A 15,321-nucleotide genomic window follows, 5' to 3' on the forward strand; every position below is an offset into this window, starting at 1 on the left:
GATGTCAAGAGACGACTGAGAGAGGCCAACATCCCTTACTCCATGGGTTATCATGCAAGACTCAGAGTAGTGGACGGAGACAGAGCAGTCTTCTTCACCTTGCTAGGAGAGGCTTTTGAGTGGCTGAGACCAGCAAATTTCAGGGACTGATCATCTGAGGATACTACTAAACTTGTTTTGCTTAGTTGAAATGTGATAGAATTATCTAGTTGCAGCTTCTTGTTGACGCATAGATTCAATTTAGATATTGATATAAGGGGTTTTGATATTGACATGAATACACTAAAATTACTACATCATTACTGTGATCAAGGCCTGCATGCTTCTGCCAACCTTCACCGCAGGCAGAGGCATGCCAGTACAACTGGCCTTTACTCTGAATTAAGACACTGGTCCAAACATATTTTTACAGTTGCCAACACGCAAAGTTAAGATAGTTTTATAGGTTTACTAGGTTGGATAACTATTATATTAGGGCTCTTTCACACCTGCATTATTGTCTTCCGGCATAGAGTTCCGTCGTCGGGGCTCTATGCCGGAAGAATCCTGATCAGTTTTATCCTAATGCATTCTGAATGGAGTGAAATCTGTTCAGGATGCATCAGGATGTCTTCAGTTCCGGAACGGAACGTTTTTTGGCCGGAGAAAATACCGCAGCATGCTGCGCTTTTTGTTCCGGCCAAAAATCCTGAAGACTTGCCGCAAGGCCAGATCCGGAATTAATGCCCATTGAAAGGCATTGAGCCGGATCCGGCCTTAAGCTAAACGTCGTTTCGGCGCATTGCCGGATCCGACGTTTAGCTTTTTTAGAGTGGTTACCATGGCTGCCGGGACGCTAAAGTCCTGGCATCCATGGTAAAGTGTAGCGGGGAGCGGGGGAGCAGCATACTTACCGTCCGTGCGGCTCCCGGGGTGCTCCAGAGTGACGTCAGGGCGCCCCTAGTGCATGGATCACGTGATCGCATGGCACGTCATCCATGCGCATGGGGCGCTCTGACATCATTCTGGAGCGCCCCGGGAGCCGCGCGGACTGTAAGTATACCGCTCCCCCGCTCCCCGCTCCTACTATGGCAGCCAGGACTTTAATAGCGTCCTGGCTGCCATAGTAACACTGAAAGCATTTTGAAGACGGATCCGTCTTCAAATGCTTTAAGTACACTTGTGTTTTTCCGGATCAGGCGTGTAATTCCGGCAAGTGGAGTACACGCCGGATCCGGACAACGCAAGTGTGAAAGAGGCCTTAGCTCTGTTAGCTACAGTTTTTATGTTGCACTACTATTCTATATATACCCACTGCATCATATTTCACTCCTGAGGCTATATTTACACCCAGGATTCCATGGCTGAACTAAAAATGTTATCATGGAATGTTAGGGGATTGGGTACACCTCAAAAAAGATCCATGGTTCTAGCTTTAATTAGGAATTACAGCCCACAAATCCTGTGCCTCCAAGAGACGCATCTTACAACCAGCAATTCCAGGGTCTTAAAGAAGCCTTGGGTTCAATGGGCCGCACATTCCCACCACACCTCTTCATCGAGAGGAGTGTCCCTCTTGGTACACAAACAACTTTACTGGGAGGTAAAAGACCTAGTCACAAATTCAGAAGGCAGATATGTCTTTGTTCAATCTCTTATTGACAACTTACAGTACACACTATTAGGCATTTATAATCCTCCCCCTGGCTCTATGCAAGTGCTACACCTATCATCAACCTTTGCTGCTACACACCCACACGCTAGGGTAATTTGCATGGGATACCTAAATATGATGCTAGACCCCCTCATGGGACCAATTTTAAGGGTTAGCGGACCCCAGGAGTGTGGGGAGTCCCTCGCAACTTAGTAGATTCCTGACTGAATTTAGATGGGCGGAGCTCTGGAGAGTTCAGCACCCATGAGACAGGGAGTACTCCTGCCATAGCAGGAGCCACAACTCTCTAACTCGGATTGACTACTTATTGGGCAATGGGCTAGTAACACTAAACCTGCAATCCATAATATATCTTCCTAGAGGAATATCGGATCACTCGCCGATTCTGGGTACTCTGATTCGTAACGCCCCTTCTCTAATGTATTGAATGAACATACATCCGTTCTGGCTGAATCTTCTAGGCTTGACAGACGGGACTGTCTCTTAACTGTCTCAGTTTCTTGAAATACATGGAGATGAACCTAACTTGATTCTAGTGTGGGATACCTTGAAGGCGTTCCTCCCAGGTTCCTTATACTCAAGCATCTCATATATTAAAAAAGATACTAAACGCTCTGAGTCTTAGCTCGTATTGCAGTGCACCACTCTGGAGCAGCAATATATTAGATTTTTTTTTTTCAATATTGGATTTTGGTGATTAATATCACCTTGTTTGCCATGTTTTAACTTTTGGCTCTTTAGTAAATAACTCCTAAAAAACACATTTATATCCCCAGTATTTGCTATTCTTACCTAAGATCAAAATCAGGTTGCTATGGCTCAAGATGGAAGACAAAGGACGCACAAGGCGGCCGTCCTCCTGCGTGCATGTGCGCGTTCATGTTGCTGGCCGGCCCGGGCTGCCGGCTGAGGATAAAAAAATTAAATAAAGTGGTGGTGCGCCCGGCGGCCACAGCGCATGTAAGCATGCTGCAGAGTAACTAGCCGTGGCAGACAGGACTTCAGTGGCGTCCTGGCTGCCATGGTAACCGATCGGAGCCCCAGCATTACACTGCTGGGATTCCGATTGGAACTGCTGCTGCCACCAAAGATGGGGGGGGTCCGCACTGCCCACCAATGATTTTAATACGGGGGGAGGGCACACTGCCCACCAATGATTTTAATACGGGGGCAGGGCACACTGCCCACCAATGATTTTAATACAGGGGAGGGGAGGAGAGCACACTGCCCACCAATGATTTTAATACGGGGGAAGGCACACTGTCCACCAATTTATTTTAATACGGGGGGAGGGCACACTGCCCACCAATGATTTTAATACAGGGGAGGGGAGGAGGGCACACTGCCCACCAATGATTTTAATACGGGGGGATTGGGCACACTGCCCACAAATGATTTTAATACCGGGGAAGGGGGGGGGTGCACTGCCCACCAATGATTTTAATACCGAGGGGGGGGGGTGCACTGCCCACCAATGATTTTAATACCAAGGGGGGTGCACTGCCCACCAATGATTTTAATACTGAGGGGGGGTGCACTGTCCACCAATGATTTTAATACTGGGGATGGTGTACTGGGGGCTGATGGAGATGGTACTGGGGGCTGGTGAGAGGTACTGGGGCTGATGGAGAGGGTACTGGGGCTGATGGAGAGGGTACTGGGGGCTGATGGAGAGGGTACTGGGGCTGATGGAGAGGGTACTGGGGGCTGGTGAGAGGCACTGGGGGCTGATGGAGAGGCACTGGGGGCTGGTGAGAGGCACTGGGAGCTGATGGAGAGGCTACTGGAGCTTCTATGAGGCTACTGGGAGCTGCTATGAGGCATGGGGCTCTTATCTGAGGTCTGATTGGTGGTCATTCATATTGGGGTCTGAGCTGAGGTGTGATATTAGGTCTTATTGGGGTCTTATTAAAATTAGGGATCTTATTGGGGCTGTCAGCTGAGATCTGATGAACATTAGGGGTCTGATTGGTGGTCTGACCTGAGGTGTAATGAAATTATTATTTTTTTCCGGAGCAGCTTGGAGAAAAAAGGCCTCACAATCTCCCACACTCCTTCTGCCCGGCCAAGCCTGTCAGCACCCCTTAGGCCAATCCAGACAGCACCCCTTAGGCCAATCTAGCCAGCACCGCTAAGGCCAAGCCTGCCAGCACCCCTGAGGCCAAGCATGTCAGCACCCCTGAGTCTTCAGAACTGTAAGTAAATGATATATAAGGGGAGCTTATAATATGAAAGAGACTAATTATGTCAGAGCGGCTCTTCACCTACACGTGTATCAGCACTAGATATATACCCCTTACTCTCCCTAATACCCAAACTACACAAGATACATAGCCCTACTTTCTAAAGTGTATGTGATAGAAGGAGGAGGAGGGCGTGTTTAAGTGTGGAGAGCAACCATTGGTTGAGGTGCAGAAGCTAGTGCACGAGGAGCTCAATGCATTGTGGGTAGTGAGGGCAGGCAGGATTAGCCTCAGGGCTGTGGGCAGTGGCAGCCATCTTAACAGAATAGTGAAATTGCAGTTTTATGCAGACTGGTTGCTAAGAGCTGAATCTTCTGAAATATGGGGTAAGTAAGTCTAATACTTAGTGATTCTGGAATATCATGGTAATAGTAAATACATATATGAAAATTGAAATGAGGGTCCAAATGTGACAGTTATCCTTTAAACCCGATAAAGAACTCCTAGAATGCAGATCCTATATCCCTTTAGCTCTATTAAATGTGGACTACAAAATCTTAACCAGAATCTTGGCATTCTCCTTAATCGGGTGATTCTTTCTCTGATTAACCAGGATCAGACGGGCTTTATGCCCGGAAAGTACACTACGGAGAACATCAGACGGTCAGGTGGTTACACAGGTGGGCTATTCCTCGAATGCGGATTGGGCCCTAGCCTCGTTAGATGCCGCCAAGGCATTTGATTCCGTTGAATGGGCTTATTTTATTGGCTGTTTGCGGGGGTTTGGTAAGATTTTAGTAAGGCTTTTGACACTGTCCCACATAGAAGACTTATCAATAAACTGCAGTCATTGAGCATGGACTCCCATATTGTTGAGTGGATTAGGCAGTGGCTGAGTGACAGACAACAGAAGGTTGTAGTAAATGGAGAACATTCAAAACAAGGTCATGTTACCAGTGGGGTTCCACAGGGATCTGTACTGGGACCAATTTTGTTTAATATCTTCATAAGTGATATTGCAAAAGGCCTCGATGGTAAGGTTTGTCATTTTGCTGATGACACAAAGATATGTAACAGGGTTGATGTTCCTGGAGGGAAACACCAAATGGAAAAGGATTTAGGAAAACTAGAAGAATGGTCAGAACTCTGGCAACTGAAATTTAATGTGGATAAGTGCAAGATAATGCACCTGGGGCGTAAAAACCCAAGGGCAGAATATAGAATATTTGACACAGTCCTGACCTCAGTATCTGAGGAAAGGGATTTAGGAGTAATTATTTCAGAAGACTTAAAGGTGGGAAGACAATGTAATAGAGCAGCACGAAATGCCAGCAGAATGCTTGGATGTATAGGGAGAGGTATAAGCAGTAGAAAGAGTGAAGTGCTTATGCCGCTGTACAGAACACTGGTGAGACCTCACTTGGAGTATTGTGCGCAGTACTGGAGGCCATATCTCCAGAGGGATATAGATACTCTAGATAGAGTTCAGAGAAGAGCTACTAAACTAGTACATGGATTGCAGGATAAAACTTACCAGGAAAGGTTAAAGGACCTTAATATGTATAGCTTGGAAGAAAGAAGAGACAGAGGGGATATGATAGAAACTTTTAAATACATAAAGGGAATCAACTCGGTAAAGGAGGAGAGCATATTTAAAAGAGGAAAAACTACCACAAGAGGACACAGTTTTAAATTAGAGGGGCAAAGGTTTAAAAGTAATATAAGGAAGTATTACTTTACTGAGAGAGTAGTGGATGCATGGAATAGCCTTCCTGCAGAAGTGGTAGCTGCAAATACAGTGAAGGAGTTTAAGCATGCATGGGATAGGCATAAGCCTATCCTCCATATAAGATAGGGCCAGGGACTATTCATAGGATTCAGATATATTGGGCAGACTAGATGGGCCAAATGGTTCTTATCTGCCGACACATTCTATGTTTGGGTTTGGACCACAATTACTCAGATGGATTAGTATGCTATATAGTAGCCCGGTAAGTAGACTACTGATAAATGGGGAGCTATCAGGAAAATTTACCCTCCATAGAGAAACAAGACAGGGCTGCCCTTTGTTACCGCTTCTGTTCACTCTGGCGGTCGAGACACTGGCAATCAGGGTGAGGACTAGCACGAACATAACAGGGGTGACTCTGGGAGAAAAAGAGGCCCGTATAGGATTATACGCAGACGATATGGTTTTATATCTGTCCTCATCTGACAGATCCCTCTGCAATGCGATGGCTTTGGGTGCATTTGGAGAGTTCTCAGGCCCAAGAATAAACTGGGAGAAATCAGTATACATGCCACTGGGTAGGGCAGATTGGACGGGTCCCTCCCACGTAGAAAGGTTAAAAGTGGTAGACACATTTAAATATCTGGGAATAAATATTACTAAAAGACACACCCAGGCCATGTCACTTCTCCCCTCTTACAAACCATATAAGGAACAAGTTTCAAAGTTGGAGGCTCTGCCTATTTTGGTGGCAGGACGCATTAACCTCATCAAAATGATTATACTTCCGAAGGCCCTTTATCCTTATCAACACTCTGAGGCGCATGTACCCAAATCAGTATTTAAAGAAATAGGCTCCTTATCTAGGGTTTTTATTTGGGGCAGATCACGAGCCAAACTTAGCCTAGACATCCTAAAGCGGCCTAAAACAGAGAGAGACACGGTGCTACCCGGACAATTATATATACTATTTAGCAGGTCAACTAAGACTCATTAAATCCTGGTATACGAATGAGGAGCTTCCACTTCAGAATACTTTTTAAAGAGGTATCTGGGATGTTACACATTATGGTCCGTTCTGGAGATGTCCCCCAAGTTCCATAAACCATTACTTCCATTGCACAAATTGGCTCAAACGGCATGGAAGGAGGCAAAATCAATATCACAATTTACAGAGATTGTTTCGGACATTCCTCTATGGGCCAACCAATCATTACCGCTGGTGCAGGTGGTCATGGGGCGGACGGGTGGCAGCAGGCAGGTGTCAGAACTCTGGGAGACATATATGATCAATGGATGCTGTCCTTCGAAGTAGTCTCTCAGAAATACAATATACCCCGCACGCATTTCTTCTCATACTTACAACTTAGATCGGCCATACAGAGTACATTCCCAACCGGCAACTTTACAATCTCTAAGTTTCCTCTCATAGAAGTAGTAAATACTCAAGGACCCAGAGGACAAGTGTCAGTAATTGTCATGGTGGGGAATGAGGGAAACCCCCCACCATACAATGTAAAAGGATAAGGGATAGCTGCTAGGCCAAGAAGCCAGGAAAAGGGAATTGGGTCACCTCCTATAGCATCCCTAATCCTCTCCCCAACTCCATACCGTATGAGCGGACCCCAATGGCAGGGCGGCTCATACCCTGGAAACCTGGGATCCTGAGTCGCCCTGATAATCCCTCACATAAGAGCAGGGGAGAGACGTCCTGTTAATCCAAGACACAGAAGAACAGGAGTCTCTAAAGACCTAGTAGCAGGAAAAAGAAAGAAACCATACACAGCAAGAGGATCGGCAGGTAACAACACAAGACAACACACTTACCTGCCGAAGTCTCCACGACTGGAACCCGTGCATACGTACAGGAGCCCTAACACCAAACAGGATGCTGTACCAGCAACTAATACAGGTATCCAGCACACCAAACTCCACCAGAACCCCCATGCTGCAAGGTGCATGGCATCCCCAGGCAGCACTGTATACATGCTTGTGGTTCACCTCTCCGGGAAACCAACCCCCTTCCGGAGGACACAACACACAGGGAAAAGGTCTTACATACATGCAGGGACAAACATCAACAACAGCCCAGACATGTAACAACAATCAAGACATACAACACACCCTGAACATAAACCCACACCTAACATACAACAAGTGAGGTAGGGTATAAGGAGCATACAAAAGGAAGACAATTTATGTCCAACAAGGTGGCCCTCAAGGACTGGTCAGAATCACCCAGGAAAGGAGCAGAGCTCCATCACCAAACAAGGCTGGAGTACCACTGCCCCTAGCCAGGAAGCCACAGATAAAGTCAAGCTAGTGGCCACACCCAGGACACACCTAAATCTCCACTAGCTAGATGATTAACCCCTCGTTCACCAAACCGCAGGGAGACACACCTTAAAGGGGAAATACACGTGCAAACCGACAACAACACATTGCCACCGGCAACCACGTCACGGTCAAACAACAATATGACTGTGACAGTAATTTACTCACATTTAGTACAATCAAAGGTCAGTGCCAATCTCCTTAATGTAATAGACAAATGGAAAAGATTGATACACTTACACTTACAGAAGAATCAGTTACTGATTTATTATCACATTTACAAGTATCACCAGCAATCAATAATAAAATAATTCAATTATATTTTATACATCAGACATATCTTACACCGACCAGATTATATGGAATGGGAAGGGCATCATCCACAGCATGTCCACGGTGTGGGGACCTGGAGGCGGACTTTTGGCACATGATGTGGAGATGCAGCCCAGTCGATACATTCTGGAAGGAGATGACGACTTTCTTATCTGATCTGCTGCCGGTTCGAGTGGCCTGTACTCCTGAGGTTTGCCTGTTGGGAATTCTGGGTGAGGATAGCTGGGACAATTATAGTACAACAATCTTAAGGGAATTACTCTTTATAGCATGTAAATGTATTGCGCTGCGATGGTACAACCCCAACAAACCGAGCTTATCCATGTGGAAAACACAAATAAATCAGATGTTACCGTATATCAGGGGTGTCAAACTCAAATTCATCGGGGGCCGCATCAGCTGTTTGGTCACCCTCAAAAGGCCGGTTGTATCTGTAGGACTATGTGTCCACTCTTTATTATCATAAATTATTGTCACTGCTTTCAATTATTACTGTTTTTTGTAATAATGTAAGTAATAACTAGCTCTGAAAGCTTGACCTGCAAGCGCTGACTGGGGTCACATAGCATTATACTGATTTATGATGCTATGTAACCCTTACAGTTCTGGAATGTGTTGGATAACACTGACATAATGCTGTCGGTGTTATCCAACACATTCCAGAACTGTAAGGGTTACCGTATTTTTCGCCCTATAAGACGCACCGGCCCATAAGACGCACCTAGGTTTTTGAGGAGGAAAATAAGAAAAAAAATATTTTTAACCAAAAGGTGTGCTTTTGGTGGGTTTTGAACTAATTGTGGTCTGTGGGTGGCACTGTTATGGGGGATCTGTGGATGGCACTGTTATGGGGGATCTGTGGGTGACGCACTGTTATGGGGGATCTGTGGGTGAAACTTATGGGGGATCTGTGGGTGACACTTATGGGGATCTGTGGGTGACACTTATGGGGGATCTGTGGGTGGCTCTTATGGGGGATCTGTGTATGACACATATATAGCATCTTATGCTATGTGTCATCCACAGATCCCCTCCATAAGTGTCCCTGTAGTGAATGACCCTCAATACACGGGCTAGGGGCCGGCATCTGCTTTTATAATGACAGTGGAGCCCGTGCAGTGACTATTCTACTACACGGGCCCCGCTCACTGTATAATCGTATCTCTAATAGTTAATGGTTACCGTATGTATATAATTGCATAAGGAGCGCTGTGTATTACCGGTACTTACAACTACAAGCGCTCGCCGAGAGGAGGGAGGAGGCAGGCCGGGAGGACAGGCGCTGGTAGCGTGAGTCATATGTCATGCGCCCACGCCGCCTGCTTCATTCATAAAGTTGGCGGCGCAGGCGCGTGACGTATGACTCACACTGCCAGCGCCCATCCTCCCAGCCTGCCCCCTCCCTCCTCTCGGCGAGCGCTTGTAGTTGTAAGTACCGGTAATACACAGCGCTCCTTATGCGAATACCCGATACAGGAGCCGGGAGGAGCGGGGGCCGCCTGCAGGAAGTGATAATAAAAGGTGAAGGCTGGCGGCCGGCGGCGGCTACGCGGGCCACATGACGAGGTCTGGCGGGCCGGATTCGGCCCGCGGGCCTTGTGTTTGACACCCGTGCCGTATATGGTACTGGTATACAAACATCGCAATAAACCAAAAAAAATTGAAAAGGTCTGGGGAGTGTGGTGTGATTCATCTCATACTCTATACTCAGTCCCGAGATTAAGGCAGGCTTTATTAACTGCCCGAGGAACCACGGCTCAACCGGTGTAGTGGGGATACCTAAGAAAAATACAACACAAACTCAGCTGGGACAAAGGGAATTAGTCAGCAATGAAATGGGTAAATATTATTTGTAATCTTCAGTAATTACCTGTTATATAGCTTGTTTGAAAATCTTGATGACAATGGTAAATTATCCATTGTTGATATTATTGGTATTTTGAATTGTATCAGGAATGTATGTAATGGATGTTTATTTACATATGTCAATAAAAGAGTTTTTAAAAAAATGGGTCGCACCATAGAGAGAGGCTACTGTATTGATATAATAAAAGTCGTCAAGCAAAATTTTAAATAGATTTATGTTAGAAAACGGTTCAACATCCTAGTCTCTACATAAATAAATACTTCTTTCACCCTGGAGGGTGTTTTGTTTTTTGCATTTTAAATTTTCAGCCCATCCCTTTCCGGGGCTATAACTTTGTATTTTTCTGTAAACATAGCCATATGAGGGCTTGTTGCACTTTCTAATTTGACCATTTAATATTGCATACCATGTAGTGGGGAGCTGTAAAAAAAATTCCATATGGGGTGAAATTGGAATTCTTTTTTGTGGCAAATAAGCCATAAAAATCAACACTGGCATTGTTTTTTTCTTTTAATGGTATTCACCATGCAGAATAAATTACAGGATAATTATTGAGCATGTGTCATTAGACACGGCAGTACCAGATATTTAATGTATATTTTTTTTTGGCAGGTTTTTTTTCACCGAAATTTCTTTTTATTTTCTATAAAAAATAAGGTGTTTATGGAGTTTTTTAATTTAATAAAACTTTATTTAACTCTTATTTTTTACTATTTATTAGTCACACAAGAAGACTTTGACTAGATCTTCTGATTGCTTCTATAATACATTGTACTACTTTATGTAGTACAGGGTATTATACTGTCAGTAGTAGCATATGGACAGGCACTATCAGGCTCCAATACTAGTCACTGGCTCTGGCTCTCCATGATCTCATTTGCAACATTGACAATACTTGAGAGAGGGACCCCTCTCCCTTTATACCACTTTGATGCCATGGTTAGCAGGAGCCCAGCTGTAATAAGAGACCCATCCAGGGCTTAGACTAGGCCATCTTAAAAAGGTGACGTCCTAGGCTAAGGCCTGTTAGTGACCTCCGTAAAAAGGCGTATTGACGGTCACTATAAGGGAAGCAGAGAGACGTAGGGGGCCAATTTTTTATTTTACACCATGGGAAGCTTTTCTTTATAAATAACACAATTACAACTCCTTTTAAAGGTCAAAATGGAGGATAAAGAGGAGGACATAGAATACTTTTACCAGAAGAAGACATACATACAGACATACATAGAAGACTGCAATTTTTTTACATTAAAGCCTATGTAAAACAGATGCAAACTGTAGCCTTTAAAATAGATCTGTTGAATGGATTATCTAGACATGGTAAATCCTTAGTGACAAATTGCTTTATTGGATGTTTTTCATTTGATCAGAAAAACTATTTTGATCATTTGCCCTGGCATTTCTCATGTATGGGAAACTTTGTATAGTAGCACTATACATATCCAATGGGGGAGATTTATAAAAATTGGTGTAAAGGAAAACTGGCTTAGTTGCCCATGAAACCAATCAGATTGCACCTTTCATTTTTCAGATCCCCTTTGGAAAACTGACAGTGGAATCTGATTGGTTGCTATGGGCAACTTAACCAGTTTTCCTTTACACCCGTTTTGACAAATCTCCCCCAATTTGTATTTTTAATACTAAAATATTCATCTTTATTACCCACAGATGATTGGACCGGTGGTTCAAAGGAAGATTTTGTTTTATCTTCATATAATGGAGGCTTAGGTGGCAGTGTTATTCAAGATAATTGTGGAGAACAGTACATCACACCAAATGTTCCCTTGGTCCTTCACAGCAGAGATCTTTCCACAGATCCCACTAATCACAAAGACTCTTCATCTAGTCAATCACAGACTGTAAAACAAAATAGAGGGCATGGAGAAGAAAGACTATTTCCTTGTTCTGAATATGAGACGTGCTTCAAAACGATATCTAATCTTTCTAAGCACAATTCAAGAATTCACAGAAATGAAAATTCATTTTCATGTCCAGAATGTGGGAAATGTTTTAAAAAGAAATCTAATCTGTCTATTCACAAAAGAATTCATAGAGATGAAAGAAAATTTGCATGTCCGGAATGTGGGAAATGTTTTACCACAAAATCAGATCTTGTTAAACATAAGAGAATTCACACAGGGGAAAAACCATTTTCATGTTCAGAATGTGGCAGATGTTTTACCTGGAAATCAGATCTTGTTAAACATCAGAGAATTCACACAGGGGAAAAACCATTTTCATGTTTAGATTGTGGGAAATGCTTTACCCGGAAATCAGATCTTGTAAAACATGAACGAATTCACACGGGTAAAAAGCCATATTCATGTTCAGAATGTGCAAAATGTTTCACCCAGAGATCAAATCTTGTTGAGCATCAAAAAATTCACACTGGACAAAGACCATTTTCATGTTCAGAATGCAGAAGATGTTTTACCCGGAAATCAAATCTTGTGGAACATCTAAGAATCCATACAGGTGAGAAGCTTTCCTTAGGTTTGGAATCTGGAAAACTTTGTACAATGAAAGGTCCTGTTAAAAAAACATTTGGTGTTTGGCCCTAGGGAGAAGCATTTTTTTTTCTATTTTGTATGGGGAATGTTTTAATAATGAGTCAGGTCTTATTGAACATCCTAAACTTCAATTTCACACTTTTCCATGATGTTGAAATTTTATTAAATGTTGTACACATCGGAAAGGAGAGATCCATTGTAGGATTTTACAGCAGAACAGTACCTGTGTAATTTTTTTTTCTAGTATACATTATTGGGCTTGGTACTAGTGGTTGATAGAGTGGTGTAATAGTTCTGTGCATGCTGAGCCTAGGATAGGAACTCACTGTATACCCCATTGAGCATAGTATAGTGCTTGGGCCTCATAACTTCTACAGACTATGTGGAAATTAGTTAAATGGCTTATCCCATGATTAATGTAAACAATGAAAACCAGATATCATATAGTACACAACATTTTTCTCCAGCAAACCTAGAACCAGCCCTGTACCTCACATGGATTCAGAGATCTTCACATTCTTTGCTCCAATTGCTCTGATAGATATATTTCAAGCTGGCAGCTCAGGATGTATGTCCTTTCTGCTGCAGCTGGTGGCAGTTGAAGACTAGAAGTTGGAACCGAGCATGTGCTTCCATTTCAATGAGCTGGACACAGAATTTAGAAAACGAGCAAACAGCAAGTGGCGCTATACAGATGTATTTCAATAAATAACTCGGCAACTATACTATGCATTTTTAATTATATGCAGTTACAAAGATATTCATATCCAGGAGCTGGTTTGAAAAATTTAGAATATTTTTCATGGAACAACCCCTTAAAGGGTTCCTTCACATGCAGCAGATTTTGTTGCAAAAATGTTTTGCAAATGAAAATGATTACATTCATCTGAATGGTGTTTTGGTGTCAGGCATGTGGATAGAAATTTCTACAACAAAATTATCAAGAAGATGCATTCTATAAATGCCCTGCTCATTGGTCTATGTATGTTTAGTTTATGGTCCCTTTACACGGGACAATAATATAGCAGGTTTTTGGGAAGGAAGCGTTCCTTCCCGAAAATCTGTTGATCGCTAGTGAAGGAGACCGGTGCATTTACATGCAGCGATCACCTCCAGCTTCTTCAGAGTATGCTGAGGAGTGATCGCTAATGCCATCACTCTTCCTCATACTGTCTCTTGCCTCCTGGCAGCAGATCATGGTTACACAGCACGATCTGCCACTGGGAAACGATCTTTTGTGCTGCACAAAAGATCCGATTACCCCATGAGCGAGTGTTTTGCTCATTCATCAGGTAATTGGAGGTGCATTTACACCGCAAGATCATAGCTAATGAACATTACTAGTAACGCTAGTTGGCGATAATCTGTTCAATTGTCGGCCTGTGTAAAGGGCCCTTTAGTGCCAGTGCGTTTGTTTCACAGTGAGGAAAATATGAGATCAGTTAATTAAGAGATAGGAGTCATTGTGTTACTTAGTCAAGGAGGCTGGCAGCCATTTGTCAGTGCTGCAACATTTAAAGCTATACAATACAATGTATTATTACTCACCCCAACCTTTATCACGTAATTCACAATTGCAAACACAACATTTTTATAATATTAATTTTGGTGCTGATAGTGTGACATATTGATCTGCGTCATAGCTATACTGTACTGGACTATGTCCAAGTGACCTTTTAAAAAAATAAAAATTCAAAGTTAATTACACTAAGTTGATCACCGACTAGTGTATCTGACAAATTGTTCTGCATCACAGTTACAGTATATTCTCCTGAACTCTATTATTATTATTTTTTATTATACTCTTATATATCGCTGCTATATTCTGCAGCGCTTTATTGACGTTAGTATCACACTGTCCCCAATGGGGCTCGCAATTTAAGCTCCCTATCAGTATGTCTTTGGAGTGTGGGAAGAAACCGGAGTACACAGAGGAAACTCACGAAAACACAGGGAGAACATACAAACTCCCTGTGTCACGGAAGGTGTACAGAAACTAGAAGACACAAAATGAAGATCCGACTGACTGGATCCAAAACTAAGGAACAAAAGGGAGAGCCCTGCATCAGACCTGGCTCTCTCCCTAACTGCTCAGCCTATGCGAAAATCCCAATGGTAGATGATCGCATATCCTTGTACCTCGACTGTATAACACCTGAACACCCTATAATAGTGAGGGGACACGACCACCGGCTCCCTACACTTGATACGGAGGGAGTCAGGGTCACCTGGGATCCAGCAAACAGGAAAACACAAATGAACGAACAAAACTTATCTGTAGAAGACTCAGTAGTAGCATCAGCATGCACACACTCCAGGAAGTAATATAAACCGCACAGTGATGCAGTATGGGGAGGGATTTAAAGGCATGCAATCAGTGCAACTACATGACAGCTGAGAGAGGCTAACGAGATGAGAAAATGAAAGCAAAACAAAAGGAACCTCAAGGAGGAGGTTCTGAAGGATGTCTGTCAGAGCTTCTCAGATGTCTGGTGGTGACACCCTGCTTATGTTGTCCTTGGTTGGATTTGACTGTACCACCCATAATGCTATACTATTCTACTTTAAAATAAATAAAAGTTAAAGGGGTTTTCCAGTTACACACAAAAAAAAGAAATCAATAGCATTCAACCAAATTGTATTATAATGTAATATGATGGAGTTCTGAGTGCATTTTGATTCCTCCAGTGTAATTCCGATCTGTGACC

At 43.4% G+C, this 15,321-nt stretch overlaps 1 protein-coding gene across 9 annotated transcripts in view; it reads left to right on the plus strand.

Annotated features, from left to right (window-relative positions):
• Nucleotides 1-15,321, plus strand: part of LOC122941351 (zinc finger protein 547-like) — a 141,531-nt gene that overhangs the window by 38,872 nt on the left and 87,338 nt on the right. For 7 of the 9 annotated variants that reach the window (XM_044298519.1, XM_044298516.1, XM_044298520.1 and 4 more), the window contains one exon: nt 11,772-14,677. The exons of the other annotated variants lie outside the window; for them this stretch is intronic. In XM_044298519.1, coding sequence (XP_044154454.1) covers nt 11,772-12,664 — 893 coding nt within the window. In that variant the 3' untranslated portion in view covers nt 12,665-14,677. Of the gene's footprint in view, nt 1-11,771; nt 14,678-15,321 lie in introns of those variants that run through there. 9 annotated transcript variants of the gene reach the window in all.

This window comes from Bufo gargarizans, chromosome 6, assembly GCF_014858855.1.
Source record: "Bufo gargarizans isolate SCDJY-AF-19 chromosome 6, ASM1485885v1, whole genome shotgun sequence".
NCBI lineage: Eukaryota > Metazoa > Chordata > Amphibia > Anura > Bufonidae > Bufo > Bufo gargarizans.